The 19,223-nt window shown below is 39.0% G+C and overlaps 1 protein-coding gene and 1 long non-coding RNA gene across 5 annotated transcripts in view; one reads left to right on the top strand and one right to left on the bottom strand.

The window, feature by feature from the left end:
* The first annotated feature begins 598 nt into the window (after positions 1–598).
* Positions 599–19,223, top strand: part of LOC121883612 — a 129,730-nt gene continuing 111,105 nt past the window's right edge. For 3 of the 4 annotated variants that reach the window (XR_006092248.1, XR_006092249.1, XR_006092246.1), the window contains exons 1-2: positions 599–905; positions 1,370–1,434. This is a non-coding gene — a long non-coding RNA (uncharacterized LOC121883612). Of the gene's footprint in view, positions 906–1,369; positions 1,435–2,395; positions 2,590–19,223 lie in introns of those variants that run through there. The other variant, XR_006092247.1, reaches the window with a different exon arrangement.
* grin2ca (glutamate receptor, ionotropic, N-methyl D-aspartate 2Ca) overlaps positions 3,809–19,223 on the bottom strand; it is a 78,525-nt gene continuing 63,110 nt past the window's right edge. The window contains exons 6-13 of the mRNA XM_042391963.1: positions 17,829–17,997; positions 14,590–14,743; positions 14,167–14,292; positions 11,729–11,958; positions 9,020–9,180; positions 8,715–8,902; positions 7,456–7,688; positions 3,809–6,380 (exon numbers count right to left, since the gene is read on the bottom strand). Coding sequence (XP_042247897.1) covers positions 4,758–6,380; positions 7,456–7,688; positions 8,715–8,902; positions 9,020–9,180; positions 11,729–11,958; positions 14,167–14,292; positions 14,590–14,743; positions 17,829–17,997 — 2,884 coding nt within the window. The 3' untranslated portion in view covers positions 3,809–4,757. The remainder of the gene's footprint in view (positions 6,381–7,455; positions 7,689–8,714; positions 8,903–9,019; positions 9,181–11,728; positions 11,959–14,166; positions 14,293–14,589; positions 14,744–17,828; positions 17,998–19,223) is intronic.

Genomic DNA, 19,223 nt, shown 5'->3' with positions numbered 1-19,223 from the left:
ATGCACCTGATGTGTTGACAGACAGGTGGTGGAGGGCAAATACAGCTGTTGTTATATCTTTTAAAAGATGATTATGATAATAATTATAATTATTTATGTTTAATTATGTATTTGTATTTGGTGTGTTTCTTTATTATTAACTAACAAAACTAACACTTACACTTAGCCTGTGAGCTAGTTCAGGCTTTTTATTGTGCACATTTATTTAACATTCTTGCAATATTTTATAATTTTTTTGTTTTTATTTTACAACAGTTATTTTTATTTTTACATAGAATTCAGTGTAATTGAACATTCAAAACCATTAAGTAATTGAATAATCTTGTTAAAAAAAACTATAATGTTCCATTATATTAATTTACAGATTATAGCCTTAATTTTTATGATGGATATTTTTAATAAAAATAATTTACTGTGTTTTATGGCATTTACACTTAATGTAGAAAAAAAACTGTAAAATAATACAGTAAATTTCTGTGATCTAACTCTTTTTTTTTACAGGGTGGAGTTGAGTTGCAGCTCCACTGTCACATGACAGACTCTCTACTCCCCACAACACATATGAAACGCACCCTTTTGCAACAAGGTGGATTTTTAAAATGTTGAAGTTCCACCCTGTTATGGTTGCTGTCCTGCAGCATGTAGTAGCATGTAGCTCATGTAGCATGAAGTTTGCCTATAAAAAGTCTTCTATGTTGCTTCTTTACAGCTTTTTGGATAAGTAATACTAGTGCTCTGCTGTAGGTGCTGCTGGCCTGTGACTGTTATCAGCTGTTTGACTACAAACTACATCAATGTGAAAATGCAGTTTCCTGTCCATACAGCCTGGAAGCACTGTGGAGATCTGCAGGGACTGCTTTACCTCAGCAAAGCAGACATCTGCTGCTTGTGCTAACATGCTAATTGTGAGTTCAGCTCTTGTTTCTGTTTAGTTTCTGTTTGTGTGCTTGGAAATATGGCTGCACAGCTGCTTGTGTTTTATGTCTTTGCTTGTGCTGGCTGCCAATATTTGCTCTAATGCTGCTGTTTTCAATTTCTGTGTAATATTTTAATCGGTACAAGTTGTGAATTAATTTCTTGTTTCTTGCTGAGCTACCTACTTGTAGTTCAACACATGCATTATGATGCTTTCATGCTGCTTATTTGGGCAGTGATGAAAAATAAATACTGATGTTTGAGTGTGTTGATTGGTTTTGCATTGCATTTGACTCCAGGTTGTTATTGTGTTTCCTCTCCACTGTAACCAGTCTAGAAGCTAAGGGTAATGTTGTATGTTGGCTTTAACAATGTAAACATCAGTGTTGTCACATCATTATTTTCTTTAATATTGGGTTACTATCTGCTGTTCGTATGTTTACTTTTCATGCAGCTTGAAACTGTAGAGGTTCCTCCCAAAACGGACTCTGCTGACGATCACTGATTCACTTCAGCAAGGTAAATGTCTGCTGCTTGTGTTTACGTACTTATTGTGAGTTCATAGGTGTGTCCCAATTCTATGCTGCACACTGGAGGTTCTGAGTATGTTGTTTGGTCGTACTGATAAACACCAGTGTTCCACAATGCCATGCACAAAGGACTCACAGCTGCAAAAAACTATATAATTTGCAGATATTGGTTAGACAGCTCCAGGAGGATCTTGGAAAAGAAAACAACCAAAACATATCATTTTCTGTTTGTACAAAGCGGTAGAGTTTGTTCAAAACATGTGTTCTATAAATCTTACTGTATATTGTATACAGTTAAGATGTAGAATGGAGGTGGGACACATCTTTGCTCTGTTCAGTCAGTGTTTATATGCCCATAAATATGGCTGCTGGTTGCTTTTGTTGCTCTTTTGTTGCTGCTATGTTCTGCTTTTAATTTCTTGTTGTAAGTGAGCTAATTCTCTTCTGGCTGCGGTTTGTATTATGTGTATTATGCTGCTTTTATGCTGCTGATTTGTGCTGTGATCAGTTCTGATTAAGGATGTCTGAGTAGTGAGTGTTATGGGCCAGATTTATTTTGCATTTTATTTCCGTTCCACTTTGTTGTTGTTTTGTAACCAGCCCTGAGGCTAAGCATTATACTGTGTGTTGGCTCTGGGTATGCACCAGTTTTGTGTTGCATGGAGCCAAGTCACATAATTATTTTCTATAATATTTGGACTTTATTTACATTTCATCATAATTTCAAGCCTGAAGCAAAGTTTCCTGTCTGAGCACTTTGAAACTGTGTGGTTCTTCCAGAAGTTCAGCCTCTGCTATGACACTTGACACTTCAATCCCTTTCAACAAGTGTTTAGTTTTCGTGTTAACATGCTTATTGTGAGTTGATGTCTTGGCTCTGTTCAATTGCTTTTTGCATGCTCAGAAATATGGCTGCTGACATTTATGGATGATTTTGTTGCTCTCTGCAGATCTGCTTCTGGTTGACTATTTGCTGGCTACTCTTATGTCTGTGCAAAATTTGTAGTGTTTGGTATCAATAATGAATTAAAAATCGTGTGTTGGCTTTGCTACAGTAATTTCCTGTTGCTTGTTGTTTGGCACATGCACTTATGCTTTCATGGTGTTGATTTGTGCAGTGATGGAACATGAATACTGATGTTTGAGTGTGACAGGCTGGATTTGTTTGTTGTATTGTTTCCTTTTAGCTCACAGTAACCAGTCTTCTGTCTGACGTTATTTAGTCTACTGGCTTTAAAAATGTAAATGTGACTGGTGTCATAAACAAAAACCCATTATCACAACTGTCTTCTGTAATATTGGCTTTAGAACTGCAATGATTAGACAATTAATCAATCAACAAAAAATTAATTCCACCATTTTCACCAACCACCAACTATTTTCATAATTGCTTTTTAAGAAAAAATACTAATATATTGTAGACTGTTGGTGGGGACAAAACCCTAACCCTAACCCTAACCTTTTAAGTTGCATCTTTGGCTTTTGGAAACAGTGATATTTTGCACCATTTCTGACATTTTATGGACCAAATGACTGATCGATTAATCTGTCAATTATGTTCTCAATTAATCGATAATGAAAATAATTTTCTACACACTCTTTGAACTTTTTCCCTTAGGAAAAAGACTTAGATCTATAAAAACCTTCACCAGCAGACACAGGAAAGCTGTTGCTCTACTAAACAGCTGAACCGTACTGTTATCAAACCGGACTTTACATTTCACATCCCTCGTTAAATCCCTGCACTGGTCACTTTCATATATTTCATCAAACTGGACTTAACATTGTACACTGCATTCAACCTCCACTGTTACATAATTTAATTATTTATTACACATGTCACATTTAATTTTTTGCACTTGTCACCTTCATATATTTCATACACTTCATATCTTTGTCCATAGAGTACAGTCCACATTTCCTTTGTACAGTCAGTATTTCATTTCAAGTTTTATATCCCATTTCAAAACTACTATTATTCCATTCTGTAAATAGATTTGAAATTTAAAAATGTTCGTTTAATTTTAGCACTACTTTTGTTGATTTCATTATTATTCTTAGCTTACTCTTGTTCTGTTTTTATTTCTCTGTGTTGCATTTGTGGGAGCAAATGCCAAAACACATTCTTTGTATAGTTGCATACTTGGCTAAACCAGTGTGTTTATATGACAGCTTGATTTACTATTTATCATATTATAATTACATCTAAATGGCTTCTGTTTTATGTTTACACTGATGCTCGACTAAGACACACTCACTGCCAATTTGAAGCTTTTATCCAGGTCATCTGCTGCTACACGGATGAAACCATGAATTTTTGTGTAATTTCAACTTTTATTTAGCTTAGATGATCTAACTTCCTCCTGCATACCAGGTGGCTCGAGTGGTTCAGGTTTATCTCTCAGTTCACATGTTCCCTGCAGTGTTTGGAGGTGCTTTGTTGGAGAATGAACACATAGTGACCAAGGTCAAACCTAATATCAACTTTTACTGTATTCACACAATAATCCGTTCTTTGTGAGTTCGTAGATTGAAATAACAGAATGTGTATACAAAAGAGCACATTCATTGTATCACCGTATGATGTAAGAGCATGTTTTACATACACATAGAAATGACAGATGATGATTCCAAAAGGTCCTTGAGATGACCTTGTTCTTTATTAAAGGGTAGTGTAACAATGGAAATACACATTATCATTTTTATGGTTTTCCCTTTTTAAAATCCCAGTCAAATTACATTAATAACCAATGAAGCAGAAAACCTCAGAGCAACAGCGCCCCCAAGGTCGTGGACTTAGAAAATTCCTGGAAGACATGTCTGTGGTTTGATCACAAAATTGTCTTAATAATTTATCTCTTAATTGAAATGGTGGATACTGAAATGATTTTTGAAAACTATGAGAAAAAGAAATGTCTCAAGTCATAATCAGATTGTGAGGCTACAGTATATTGTCTCCAAGAATTCTTTCACATAGCAACACAGTATTTAAAAATCCTTTAAATAACAATCAAGAGGTTAAATTCTTATGTATTAAATACTTTTCGACATTGCCTTTTCTTTTTATTAGTGTTTTAAGTTTGGCTTACAAAGTCCCAGCAGTAATTTGCTTGTCAGTGTCTTCTCCTTTACATTTTGCTGCCCAAGATATTATTGCACTGATAATTGAGAGTCAACACTCTCAAATACACTATTGGTGTAGAGTTTCATTTTTGCTTTAACCAAAGGCTGAGGAGAGAACCCCCAGGCATGCCCCCCCTGTCAGAGGGGCTCAGTCTGAAAGCCTAGTGGAGGTCCAGTAAGGACGGGGGCTCAGACCTCAGACTCCAGGCTAGATACCCTGCCCCAGGGCTTTGGCACATAGGGACTGTTGACTCTGCGCGCCACCAACACCTGCCTCCGCTCTCCTCTCCCAGAGCCCAGGTCTTCCCTCTTTCCTGTGCCATCGTAGGCCCCAAACATATTGTTCTGGTAAACCATCTGCCTGTCACTTATACGAGGCAGCATTGCTGCGTTATCTGGGCAGTGGCTTGTGCAGGGAAACAAGTGGCACATGTCCTTGGAACTGTCATAGAACTGTGGCGGTCCCTGGGCCAGTGGCCCTACATACACCGGTAGGTCTGTGTACGAGTTCAGGTAGGTGGAGTAGTGTCTGTGCACCACTGTGGAGGAGGAGCGGCGCAGGGCAGCGGCATTCTGGAGGATGGCCTCCCTGTAAGAGGGCAGCCGGGTTGACTCCGAGTACTTGAGCTTTTGCTTGTAGGGGTAAGAGCGCATATGGGCTGGGTCCAAGTAAGCAGGCTCAGCAGCCAAGGGGTAGCAGGACAAGTTATGCCCCAGGCTGCCATAAAGCTTATGGGGCTTTGGGTTGGCCACTACCACCCGTGGAAACAGGTCAGGCATGTCTATGCGGGTCGAGGGAGATGTGGATGTGGAGGGCTTTGTTTCATCTACCTGATGGACCCTATCGTTACCCCATGTGGCTTTGAGGAATGAGGCGCGGCGGTTGAGTTTGTCCTTCCCCAGGAGTGGTATGTCATCCATTTCAGGCTCCAGGTAGGACTTCATACAGGAGTTGCAGCTGGTGCTGCCACCTGGGTAGTGTCCTGTAGCGCAGGCCATGGCAGAAGCATCTGGGGCATGGTTGTTCAGGAGGTGATTGGCCCTCAGCTCAGAAAGGCAGGATCGAGGTTCGTTATAATCACCTCTCACTCTGGGGTCTGCAGCATCAAACACATAGCTATGGGACCTCCTCCTCCGGCTCACACAGTCAGGGGGGTAGCTAAACTTCCTCCTCAGTGGCCCTTTGTGCTCCAGGTAGATATCGGGCACCTGGAATTCCCTGTAAGGGACAAAAGAGGATGCGGGGTGCCGGGGCTGGTTCTCCACATACAGCCTGCTGCTGTGGTGGGGGTTAGGTGGACCGGATGGAGCAGGGTCCCTAATGGCGATGTGAGGGCTGCTGAGGCTGGAGATCGGCAGAGTCCTCTCTAAGACATGTTGACTGCTGCGGGCAGGCAGCGTGTAGCGGAGTGGGGTGGGCCGGGTCACCACCCGGGGTTTATCCAACAGGGGCTGGGTGGCAGGGTCCCCATAATGAACTGGGAAGGTGGGTGTGAGAGCCCTCTGAGGGTACGGTAAATGGTTGTCTGTGATGCTGGAGATGTAGGGCAAGCGACCATGGGTCATGTCTGCGGTCATCACTCTGGGTGGCAGGCCGACTCGCACATTGTCGGCCCCTCGCCTGCTCCAGTTCTCTATGGTCTTGGTTGCATTGTCCAGAGAGTTCTCCACTCTGGCAGAGGACACCATGTTCTTGGCTGTCTGCAGCATCTTTAGCATATTGGCTTGTGAATAGTTGGTGGTGACGTCTGGACTCTGCATGCTTCCATTGCGATCAGTTTGCTCTACTCCATTGAAGCAGCTGTAGATGCCCTACAGAGAGAGACGACAAAGCAAAAACACAATCGTTAGGCCTCATCAGATACCATAATGAACCAACAAGCTACTGAACTCCCAAAGGTTTTCACTTATGTTTTACCACAGTCACTGTAATTAAAGTCAGTCAATTTCTATAAAATTTATATTAACTTTCCGGGGAAATGAGGTGAAAACATTTATAGTATAGGAAACTGTTACCGTGGAATGAGATTTATTGTTGTTTATGGTAGGTTTATGTTCATGTTGCTGTGTTCCAAATGTTGTTTGCACACAGCTTGATCTTAAAAAACAGCTCAGGCATATAAATGAGTGAGTTGCTGATCATACACTTACCATATTAATTTCTCCGTTTTTATCCCACCAGCTTTATTTTACTTTCAAATTGTGTATCAGTTTGGAATACTTAATCTCATCTCTCACTACTGTCGACACACAGATGAAGGTTTTTTAATGGAGCAATTTAAATTCAATTTCTCAGGGATCATGAACACCACAGTATTTCAGCAAATATCCATGACATTCTTTTATGCTTTAAACTGATTTTATTTCACTATATTTTTTATTGTTGTTGCCCTTGAACTATTCTGGTTGTGTACTGATTTGACTTACTGCATTGCCAGTATTTCTAGGCTATGTTATGAATGAGACCTCAGAAGGAGACAGCAGGCTTTACAACTGCATTTTTTTCATGCAGCAAGACCATCACGTAACTATTACATTTCTGTGAAACTCATGTCTGCAAAAAGTGTTTTGTTACTTGAGTGTGGCATATAAATTACTTAAACTTTGAAAATATTTATGGAGTGCCCACAAATCTCTGCATGCTATTAAGGGAAGCCTAATGAGACCTAATAATTTCACATCTGCAGCTGTATTTTCCTAATTTTTGCTAAAGATTTCTGTGAGAGGACACATATATTACTGCAGTTAAGTCTTAAATGTCACAGACCAAATAATTCCATTACTCTTTGAATAAGCAGTACTCACTTTTTAATTTTACAGTTTTCCCTTATTTTAACAGTTACAAATCACCTTATGCTGTCTGCAGTTTTTCATAAAGACAACTTACTCTACTGATAGCGAGGAGGAAGTCCAGGCGCTCTGATTTGCGGACTGAATGTCTCAGTTTCCAGTAGAGCAGATGTTCCCAGGCAAAAACCAGCAGACTCAGACCCATGGCCACAAGCAACATGTAGAAGACCCCCGCCATGTTGTCAATGTCCAGCTTACTGCTCATCACCTCTTTCTTCTCATTTCGGCAGATGCCTGTGAGCCAGACGGTCTGCAGCTTCTGTGTGTCACCTGTAAGTGAGGACCACAGAATAAAGACCTAAGTTTTATTGACATAACATTAGTATTATCCGGTGGCATTTCACATTAAATGCATTTGGATGAGATAATGGAATTCTCTCAAATAACCAACATCCCCTATACGACTGTATAAAGTTACAAGGTTCTTCTGCTTGTGATTAAAGTCCATCCTTATCACTTCTAATTCTTTTGCGTAGACATTTGTCCTTTTAGAAGAAGAGAAGCAAATTACTGCTGCTATCATATCATTATATCTAATTTAAAGCATTGTAGCAGTGGTTACGAATCTTTTTAGCTTGTGACCCCGTTAAAATGAACCTATGACTGATTGTGACTTACTTTTCACCAGTCAAATCTCTATTTCCTTGTTTTATTTTAATAATTTTTAGACGCCAGAAGATGTAAAATTATCTAGTTGACACTTTCTACTTTGCCAATAAGGTACATAGCAATTTTGCACAGGATTAAGTTGACTGATAATCTGCCCAGTTATCAAAAGACTGGATCTCCTTTGCATATTGTGATTTTTTTTTTTCTTAAGTGTGTCTCTCAGCTGTTGTCTAACCTATTACCAAGTAACAAAATGGCTTTCTGTCTAAATAACATGATTTTTCTGCTGAAAGTCCCTGTGAGAAGTAACAATTTCACAGGACTTCGTGTTGGCGGACTCCCAGTTAGACACATTACGCAACAGGCCATACTCTTCTTACCATCTATTGCATATTTCTCCCAAAGGTGACCAGGCTTTTGCACAAGGCTTCAACATAACTTGCCTGAGGAACTTCGGTCAGCAGAATAAGTGTCATATTATAAATCACCTCTCACTGACACGCATTCATGATGTGTCTCTCGGATTCTGATTTATTCAAATAAATAAATATTTTGTAGCCTATATTCATGGCCATTTTCTGCTTTGTGTCTGACAGCTTTTATTGTTGTGCAAATATACCCATTATAAGCATTACTTTTATTGTTTTATGAAATGCAGCATCTACTGCATATATATGAAGAATTTACCATCAGCCAGGAACTGGAGCAGGGCCAGGTCGATGGGTCGTTTCCAGCGTGAATCCTTCTGCAGAGCGATGCCATAACCAGTGGTAGCAAATACTTTCCCACTGCCAATGGTCACCAGCTTGCAGCCCTCGTCTTTGCCAGCCATGTAATTCAGCACAGCAGCATCATAGATAAAGGCATCCAGTTTCCTTGCAGGGGAAAGAAAAAGATTTTTACTTAAATAGCTGTTATATAGCTGTTTGCCTCCACTCTGGCTCTCAATCCTGCAGTATATATATATTTTACGATTCTTGGCAAACACCTACCCTGTTTTGAGACTGTTAAGGGCATCCTCTACTCCCTTCTGGTTGTATTTGACCATGTGGGAGTGCATCTCAGGGTAGTTACTCCTTATGTTGCGCTCTGTGCTGCCATTTGGGACTGTACCAAAGCGGAACGGAGGGTACTGCTCCTGTGGCTTTTGAAACTGTTAAAAGAGGTAGAAAAAGAATATTTCAAGAATTGTCATAATGATGACAATGGTTTGTACAATTGATTACTGATAACATGTAATTCAATAGGAATTACATCTACAAAAATGTTTCACCTAAGAAATAACACCCTTGGCATGTGATTTCTTTATTTTACTCCTTTCTGTCATTTAGAAGCATCATAATAGCTGTAAGGCTTAGATACAAAGCTCAGAAACTAATTCATGACAGTGTCCACCTCGGCATTCTTGTGATTTCTGCCTTTGCTCTCCAGTTCTGTTTTGCCAGTTATCCTGCTGGCCTTTTGCTCTGTTAATTTACACATCTGATTGCATAATTCAGACCCAACAATCAAGGAATGAACTTGTGTCCAGGACACTGTGTCCCAGGGGATCATAATTTCTTTCATCCTTCCCTTGTCTGCAATGAGAAATGAACTGCTCATTTAGTACTTTTGCTTTTGGCAGTAGTATATGCATTTAATTAGCTGTGGGGACAGAACGCTGGGGGGATGGAAATACAATCGACAAAATTGTACTTTTCATTAACCTTATGCAAATACACTCACAGTACATTAGTAAAGGGAAAATTTTGTGTATGAGAAAAGGGGCGATATCATCTCAGGACATTTTAAAAATAAACAAGCCTTCTTCTGCATTCTCATATCAAACCAATATTTATATTAGTAGTAGTAATTGTAATATATGTATAATTGTAACTGTAAAATTATGAAAATTACAAAAATTGTAATTGTAAAATTACAAAAATTGTTAATGAAAATTGTAATTGTAAAATTACAATTTTGACAAACATAATTGCATTATACAACCAAAAATTGCAAAGGATCAACACTGTAAAGTACTTGGAATACAGAATAACTGTTTTGCCGTACTCAATCTGCGCTTCAATACCAGAAAAACAATGTTACCAAACCTTGATAAACAAAGTCTTTATTTCAAAATGATCCTAAATTAGTGCAGGTGTTCAGTGTCATTAGTACATGTTGTACATGACCTACAAGTCTTCATGACTAAATGAGAAAATTGGTAGTTTGTCATTATAAAGTAAACCCATCTGAATGTTTTTTGATGTGCCACCTCTTTGGTTAAGTTTAGGTATCTAAAATTACTCGGTTAAGATTAGGGAATGATTGGGGTCATGTTTAAAAGAAACCTAGATTAACTGTTGGCAGGAAACAAGAGCAAAAGCAAAGTCTCCATCGTGTCTGTTATCTTGTTTTTGTATTATCGTATTGTGTGTTTGACAGTTGCTGCTGTTTTTGTTATGACTGATTTTGTTTGGCTGCAAACCAAATTTCCCCCTTGGGGACAGTAAAGATTGATTGACTGATTGAGAGGGCATTTGGATGAATCAAAGAGGTTTTGCAGTTCTACAGCAACAACACAACACTTTCCACCATGGATTCTGTGAGCGAATGTTCATTATTTGCAAGACTACAAGAGGCTGCATGCCAGAAAAACATGGGTTGTTTTCAGTGTTTGACTAAAGTCTAATGCTGTGATCTTTCTGGTCAGTACAGTACTTATATCTCTCCACAGATTGAAGCATCTCACTATATTTTGACCATATGTCACTGAAGCTTCTTCTGCATACACCTGACTGGTGCTGCAAGTGGCTGACAGATATGCAATGTGTCACACGCAAATGGTGGATTGAGGGAGGTTGAGCAATGTCAGAGTTAACATGATGTGTTGCCACATTACAAGGACTTTTCTTATAGGTGAAGTGACTATTCCACGAGATGAGGTAATCATCTGCCTTAACACAGCACGGCATCCTTAGAGCAGCTCTGTTCATCTTCATAACTCTCCTCTGATGCAAGGTCACATTCTGTGGCTTCATCTTGTACCTCATTTACATTTATTTAACCTAAGGGGCTCGGCACAGCTGGACAAACAGCAGTTCAGCCCTCCATTCCAACCATGCAGCCATGCGGACTGCTGCTCAATAATCTATGGACTCGCTGTCAAAATGGCTGTTTCTTCCTCTTCATAGCAGAGTTAATGTATAATGAGACGAGAATTGTAAATGACTTAGCCAGAATTGTAATGAGCAGTGGACAGCTCTGTCTTTTCCTCAAATGCCTCTTTAATCCCTTCAGTTGCCTGTGAGCAAAGAGTCTACAAATCATTTCTTGTGCTGACGGTTTAACATGGATTTCCTTGTCAATACCCCTATAAAACACATCCTTGGGCCAGAAAAATATGCATAAGATAATACCAGAAATTATAATCACTGTCTGCCCAGAAAATCCACTTGTGCATTACATTTCATTGGCTTTTCACTGACTTCTCCATCTAAAGAGTCTGGGGATGTAATTCAATCTCACCACTTTCACTGTAAAGTGAAAAGTCACAGCCATGACATTGCCACTTCTGGATATTTGCCTTTTTCATAGCTCTACCACACAATATTTACATACCCAAAATAGACCCCTGTGTTTTTCCTAAGCTGTACATCAAACACAACAACCTGCCCGACAACACACACAGGACTGTCAATGACAGAGACAGAGCGCTGTACCTTTTTGTCGCTCAGTCCAGAGACGGTATCGATGTATTGCTCCTGGATCATGAAGGCTGCCAGGTTGGCTGTGTAGGAAGCCAGGAAGATGACAGCGAAGAAAGCCCAGACCAGGACCATGATCTTACTAGTGGTGCCCTTGGGATTCTCGATGGGGACCGAGTTGTTGAAGACAATTCCCCACAGCAGCCACACTGACTTCCCGATGGTGAAGGTGGGACCTCCGGGATCTAGGGAGGAGAAAATCAAGAGAAGACAGGACTCGGTATCCCTGTACGATGGCTATGTTCACACTAATTCCAACAAAACCTCAACTAGCAAACAGACAAAATAGGTTGTCAGTGACTTCCAAAAAAGACCCATCTGACTTTCTTAAAATGATTTGTTTGAACCTTTTCTGATCTGCAAACTCTATGATTAATGTCTGGTAAGAATTGACTTCATGGCTGAGGAAACTGTCTCTGGTGTTAAAGTCATTTTACTTGTAATTCAGCTTATATAGATCAGATATTTTCTAATCAGTGAGAACAAAACGAAAGAAATCTGCACAGAGTTGAAATTCAGAGCATGTCTGCACTTGCACTATGCGGGTATGTAATACAACATTAGATCCAAATACATGCGACCTCTGTTATTGGCGCAGTATTTGAATGCAAATTGGAAGCTGACAGTGTTGCCATCACAGTGAAGAGATCTTACACCCTTAACTTGAAATTAAATGTCAAAATGTCTGCAGCTTGACTGACAGAGGACAATAACGCGCAGCTGTGAAGCTGTTTTTGTTTAGTAGTTGGAAGTCAGTTCAGTCAAAACTCAGTCACGTATCTAAACTGAAATGTGTACATATAAAATGGGCAGAATCTAGTCACGGAAACAGATTTGCCCTTTTTTATGCAATGTGCATGTGTCCTTTTGACATTATTATACATCTTGACATCATACTGTATATGGGATAGCTCCTAAAATACATAAAAAACAGGCATCTAATGAATGTTAGAAACATGGCCTCTATTTTATAGACCACATGTCTCCAAGATGAAACTGCAGTATCTCAATTTTCCAGGCATTGATCCAATATATGACCACTATAAATAGGCTCAGATTTCACATGTTCTCTAAAGCCCCTCGAGACCTGTGAGACTTCAGTGTTTGTCACACCTCTATAGGGAGGTTCAAGTATGCCAATATTAAAATGAAATCAATTTATCAACTTAATTTTAAATAACAATTTTATAGTATTTATTTTGTCAGACACAAATAAGCCCAATGAAAGCATGGACCTGTAAACAAGCCCAAACTGCAACCAGGTTACTGCAACTTTATTTTCAAGCAGGTCTGTAGATAAACAAGCCAAATGTACAGTCGACAGGCTTGGTCATAAACCCAAACAGTGGAATTGTGTCCTCTGACTAGTATGTTTCAGTGGATGAAATGTTATTTTACAGGGAAAAGTGCTGACTTTATTTAAATGAAAATGCAAACTGTCATTTTCTATTTCATGTTCATCTAATATGTGCCAAAATCATTTCACTATTAAAAATTAATTATCATAAGAATTTCAATTTTCATTAAACTTTAATTCAGATTTATATCATGTAGACAAAAATGGCGAATTAATTTTTCAGTCAATTAAATCATTTCATCTTAATATTGGCAACCCCAAACTTCTATACATAGGTTATGAATCTAAATACAGCTCAGCATGGGTCTAAAACTGAGACTTGAACCTGGGCTTTGTGTTGAGACCAGACCCAACGGAACCAAACCAAATCTGAGACGTGAACAGACTCAGTTATATTTTTGATTTATTTCATCCACTACTAACTTGTTAGCTGACCAGACTCATGCAACACATTAGCAAAAAGAAAGAATTTTCTTAGTAAATTGTGTAAAAACAAAAAATAAAAAGTGTAAAAGTAACCAGACTTGAACCTGACCCGAGCATCAAGCTTTATGAAATAAATGCCTGAGCCCAAAACCTGATACTAAAGGGCCTGTTGGGTTCTGGTTGGGTAGCAGAACTCCTAAATCATACAAATAAAACATGTAAACTTCAGTCTTTTACAACTCTTCCATCCAAACAGATGATTCTTTATGTAAAGTTCTAATTTTACACACTGATGATGCAGCTTTTTGCCACAGAAAGATCAACATAGTGGATTTGTTTTCAAAAGAGAAAGTTTCGCCAAGAGAAACTGGAAGAGAAAAACTTTTCTTCGCTCCAGTTTTTATTACTGTTTGAGTCGTATTATTATCATTAAAGATTTTTAACAATGTGCTGTAGCATGATGAAACATTGTTTCTATGCACACATTGTAAGTCAAACAAACAAACAAACAAACAAATCCAAGCATTGCTTTTACTCTTATCTTCTACCCTGTTGTTGTGGTAATGTCGGGAGGATCGGCAGATGGACGGGGGCGGGAGTTGGGACTCACCTTTGGCAGTGACCAGGCTGCGATTGTACCCGACTGGACTGCAGTATTCAAAGACGAAGACTGTGATGGCGACCACAGTCAGACACATGACAAACATCATCACCCAGACCGCTGGGCTGTACGGCTCTGCAGGGACAGAGAACACAGAAATTCACTGACTAAAAAGTGCTGACTGAGACATTTAAGATCCAAACTTCATCTGTTTGTAGTGATGAAGATAACTGAGTAAGACTGAGCAAACTAAAACAAAGACAAATGAAACTTTTATTAAAGACAGCAAAACTCTATTCCACAAATGAAAAGGCTCCAAGACTGATGTGGTTAGCACATACTGTATTTAACCATGTCCTGAAGGTGTAATATTCATTTTATTAGTTTATTTGTTACAGGCAGATGTTTTCATTATTTCAGTGAGTTCCTCACCTAAAAAGGCAGATGGTGAGACCGTCCCGTTACTCCTGGCCACCATCACACTGATCCCCGTCTCCACGAACGGCACTGAGAAGTCAATAATCTCTGAGCGCTCTTCGTTTATGGTCAGCGAGCCGATGGCCATGTCCGCCCGCTTGTAGAACACCTGTGGTGGCGGGAGAGTTGATAGAGAGATTTCTTTTGGTGAGATGAGAGTGCGAATGGAGAGCGGATGTTTGTCTTGCGGCATCATAAATCTGACCTTGTGTAGCAGTGTCTGACATAATACCGGACGTTCATTGCTGACCTTTGAGATGAATCTCATTTATCAGCAAAGTCAACATACTCGGCCTCTGTCCCTGAGGTTGATATACTGTCTGGTCCTTACGCCGCCCACCCAGCTGCCCAGACGGACACAACTCAAAAGACTATCCCAGTGATATCTTGCCCTTTCATCACTGCATTGGAAAGCACGATCCACCATTTAATCCATCCCTAATCCATTACAAGGTATTGTTACATATAGCATAATACTTGTTACATAAGGCGTCTGCTGACAAATAAATTACAACGCAGGAAGTGGATCTAATCGCTGTGGAAGATCACTGATGTTCTGGTTGAGTAGGAAGTGATGCTGTTTTCACTCATGTTTTGAACCTCTCAGTGTACCACCAGTTAAAATGCCCCCGCGACTGGCTTTCCTGACTTTTCTGCCTTACCACACCACTGTTTATCATGCTGATGGCGAGCTGGGAGATTTACAGTCCAGACACTCTGCCTCATACAAGCCATTATCTCTCCTATGGAAGCTGATGCCTCATTGAACACAATAGCCTTCCTGTTTTTGAAAAAAAAAAAAAGGGGGGAAAAAGCTAATGTTGTATCCTCCAACTCCTCAAAAAGGAGGGTCGGCCACAGGAAATATGACTGTGGAGATTATTCACAAGGACACCTACTCCTCCTTTTTGTACAACAGTCCCTCCCTCACCCACCACTGTAACCTTGGTACCTATTTATGTACTCATTAATCTCCTCTTCAGATTGCTTTTTCCTTTTTTTATTTTTTTAACTGAAGAAAAAAAAAAAGTGCGTCTTAACCCCTAAAGCAGTTATTTACCACAAGATTGGTGGTTTTAAACAACCAAAGAAAAGGATCCAAGTTCTACTTTTCGTTTCCTCTTTTCAAATTTGATACCACAGTTGGGCCAATCTTACCATAGAATATGTATGCACATGCACAAATAATTCCTAATAAGAATATACATTTAAGAATTGATTAAAGAAAGATTAAAATTGTCACAACAGCATTTACAGTGAGGATGGAAAAACGAATGTACAGTATTTGCACATAAGCTTCACTTCTCTTAAAGGGTATTATGATCTTACCCTACATGTCATACGGGTTCTTGCTACTTTGTTTTGATATCAGGATTCTCTCTCTTCTCCTCATTTCATGTCAAATATTGGCAATTCTGTGCTTCATATCTCATAAATTGGAGGTTAGGCGGGAAATTATCTCGCCGCAACAACCACAGACGATGCAAACAAGCAAAAACGAATCTGTTTTATGGAGTATAATATAATTCACAGATGGTTGCATTAATACAGCCTAAAAATTTGCAGCTTTGTTATAGTTTAAATAAAACCCGTAACATTCTGTGTCTTGGCCCATTACGTGCATAGTTGATACCAAATTGATAACTTTTTGTGCAAAGTTTCCTTGGTAATCTTCTGCTGCTTTTTGCATTAAAAGCCCTGTACACACACGGTAAAACCTAACAGGTGATTTCATTTATTTTGGCTAAATAGAGCTCGTCTCAGAACTGTCTGTTCATGTGTAGACAACGTTTGATTGACACCTCCCTTGCTCTCCTGTTGGCTTTATGTTGCGTTCATGCTGAATGTTGAATGGATGGGACGGATCGGAAAGATTTCCTCGTTAACTTTTGCGAGTGTTCACATAATTTCACAACTCAGGAAGGCTTTGATAACTGAGTTGGTCGTGCGAGTTTAAAATACTGACAAAATTACATTATATTAATTAAATTTGGGTTTTATTACATTGAATGATGGACTTTGGCTGACGTGGTTTTCAGGTACTTCCATATTATCAAGTGCCAAGTTTGATATATTGGGGCTTTCAGAAAAATCCCAGTTTTTCAGTCGTAATTACAACTTGGAGGTTGACGTGATACTGTTTAGGTTGGAGTTAACTAACTCCAATCTTTCAAATTATAGATGGAGTCCAGGGACCTCATTTCTAGTAGAGCTCTGTGCCATCTTCAACCTGAGCAGAAGTAAATCAGAATATGTGAAAAACACCTGTGTGGGTGTGCAGGGCCTTTAAAGGGGCATTCCACTGATTATACACATGATCGGTTTACTCGTCATGACGAGTCTTCTGTGACTCTGAAGGAGCTTTTTAAAGTCTGAAAACTAATGTCATGGTGATATAATCCAGGTCATTGTTTGTTCATATTGACCACAGAAAGATGAGTTGTGCCAAGTTAAAAACTAATATGGGTCTATAATAAGGAATTTAACAGGAACCTTGTTACCAACTAAGATGTTCGATGGGTTTTTACTAAGGAATGATGCTATTGAGTTGCACTATGGAAAACACAGGATCTGCCCTTTTCAGAGCTTGGCCCATACTAGAAGTTGTATCACATCTTTGACCTTTTTCTTTTCTTTTCTTTTTTTTTTAAAGCTGTCCCTCACAAGTCCCTCAACTATATAGAAGTGCAATACGAAATTCCGAGAGTAGTCATTTAAACAATTTCAATGAGAAGCAGTGAAAGAAACATCCGCCAAAAAGTCAGATTTCAGGAATTGATAGAAAGAACATTCTACTGTCATCGGTGCATATCAAAGAATATTTACTTGGGTTTGCTAATCATGAACGTTTTTGCGTGCATTTAGTTCAGCATGCACATGCAAGGTGACCAAAGTAGCTGTGATAGAGCCAAATCTAATCTAAGTGACCTTAAATTTTGCATAACTGATTAAAAGAATGTGTGAGTAGATGGATGTAGTAAATGGATCTCTTGATTTGAGGCATCTTTTCCCCCAAAATAGTGGATGTTCTGCATCTTGTTGGCAGTAAATATTTCATTTCAGGCTGTTGACTGTAATGATGAGAAGAAGCTAACAGCTCATTCATGAGCTTGGCGATGTCACTGTGGCCCTCCTGAGCAAAATGTGACTGTCGCAGCGTAAAACTAACTGCCGGTAATTCCTACAGCTCTTACCTCTCCGATCATCCCGTTCCAAATGCCACGGACCAGCTTGCCGTGCTTGCCGTTGGTGACCAGGTAGAGGTCGTAGGAGAACTTAATGTTGCGGGACAACTTCTTCAGGATGTCTATGCAGAAGCCCTTACAGCACAGTTTTGTGTAAGGCTCAGTGTGACCTACGATACTGAAAGACAAAGAGAGAGAGAGAAAGGGGAAAAAAAAGAGAATATGATGGTTCTGATTCTGGGTGGAGCTTGTTCTTCAAGGGTTCATTTGGAGGTCAGAGCAGTGTCTTTTCTGCTCTGACGCACTGAGAACTGGTTATCAGTTTTTTTGTTGATAAGACAGCTCAGTTCTGATAATAAAAAAATTATGTGATTAAACTCTCATTATGAGTTATCAACTGAGTGGGAAATAACCAATTACTATCTTCAATAGATAATTTGGACAATGCGAAAATCAGCAAAGCTTATATTTGAAATGGTGAAAATTATGTGAATTAGTGACAGCGGTCAGTGTTGGAAAACTGTGTGCGGCCACAACTATAATGTAACTACAGTAAAGCAGTAAGTCAAGTGTTAGTAGAATCAACAAGTTAGTCTGTAAACTGTGATGGATGTTTACAATAGACAGGAAGGATTTAACTATTTGCATTTGTTTTCTCTTCCAAGTAAGTTCAGTTAACGTCGGTTTTCTTATTGTCTGACTGTTTGTTTCTTGACTTGTCAGTTTTCATTGTCCAGATGTCGTAATGTTCTCAGATCTCTATAATTAACTTGGCAAGTACATTGTTATTATTAACAATAAGAATGATGGCAAAAACTAGGATATATGACATATGTAGCATAAAACCTGAACTTCCCTTTAAAATATTGAGATTTTACTGAGACAGCAGTTTTTTTTTCGTACTTTGTGTTGGCCTGCATTATATCAAAATGGTATTCTTATTATTTGGTCTGCTTCGTTTACACACTTTATATGCACAATCAAAAATATTATAAACAAGTTGCAGTAAAATGCTATTCATATTCATATGTAATAACCAACCAAAATGGATTTCTTCCTTCATAAAAATCGTTATAACGTTTATTTTATGCATTCTAGCATGAATCATACTGACTCAAAAGATCCTATTAGTTTAGTAGATTAGTATCTTTCATTGGTCAAAACTATATCAAGTGTCACTGTATTCCTTATCTTAATAAAAACTGTAGTTTGAGGGTTCATAGAGACATAAAAACTGCACGACACTGAGTGTTAAACTGACACAAACATCCAAGTAGTGGTACACACACACACACACACACACACACACAAACAGACACACAGCTCGGCCATTAAGCAATCAGGATTATGCAAATTTTATACATATTTTGCACAAGAAAAGATTAATATGGAACGATAAATTCT

Source organism: Thunnus maccoyii, chromosome 18, assembly GCF_910596095.1.
Source record: "Thunnus maccoyii chromosome 18, fThuMac1.1, whole genome shotgun sequence".
Taxonomy (NCBI): domain Eukaryota; kingdom Metazoa; phylum Chordata; class Actinopteri; order Scombriformes; family Scombridae; genus Thunnus; species Thunnus maccoyii.
The sequence above is the reverse complement of the archived record's forward strand: the minus strand, read 5'-3'. Positions and strand labels throughout refer to the sequence as shown.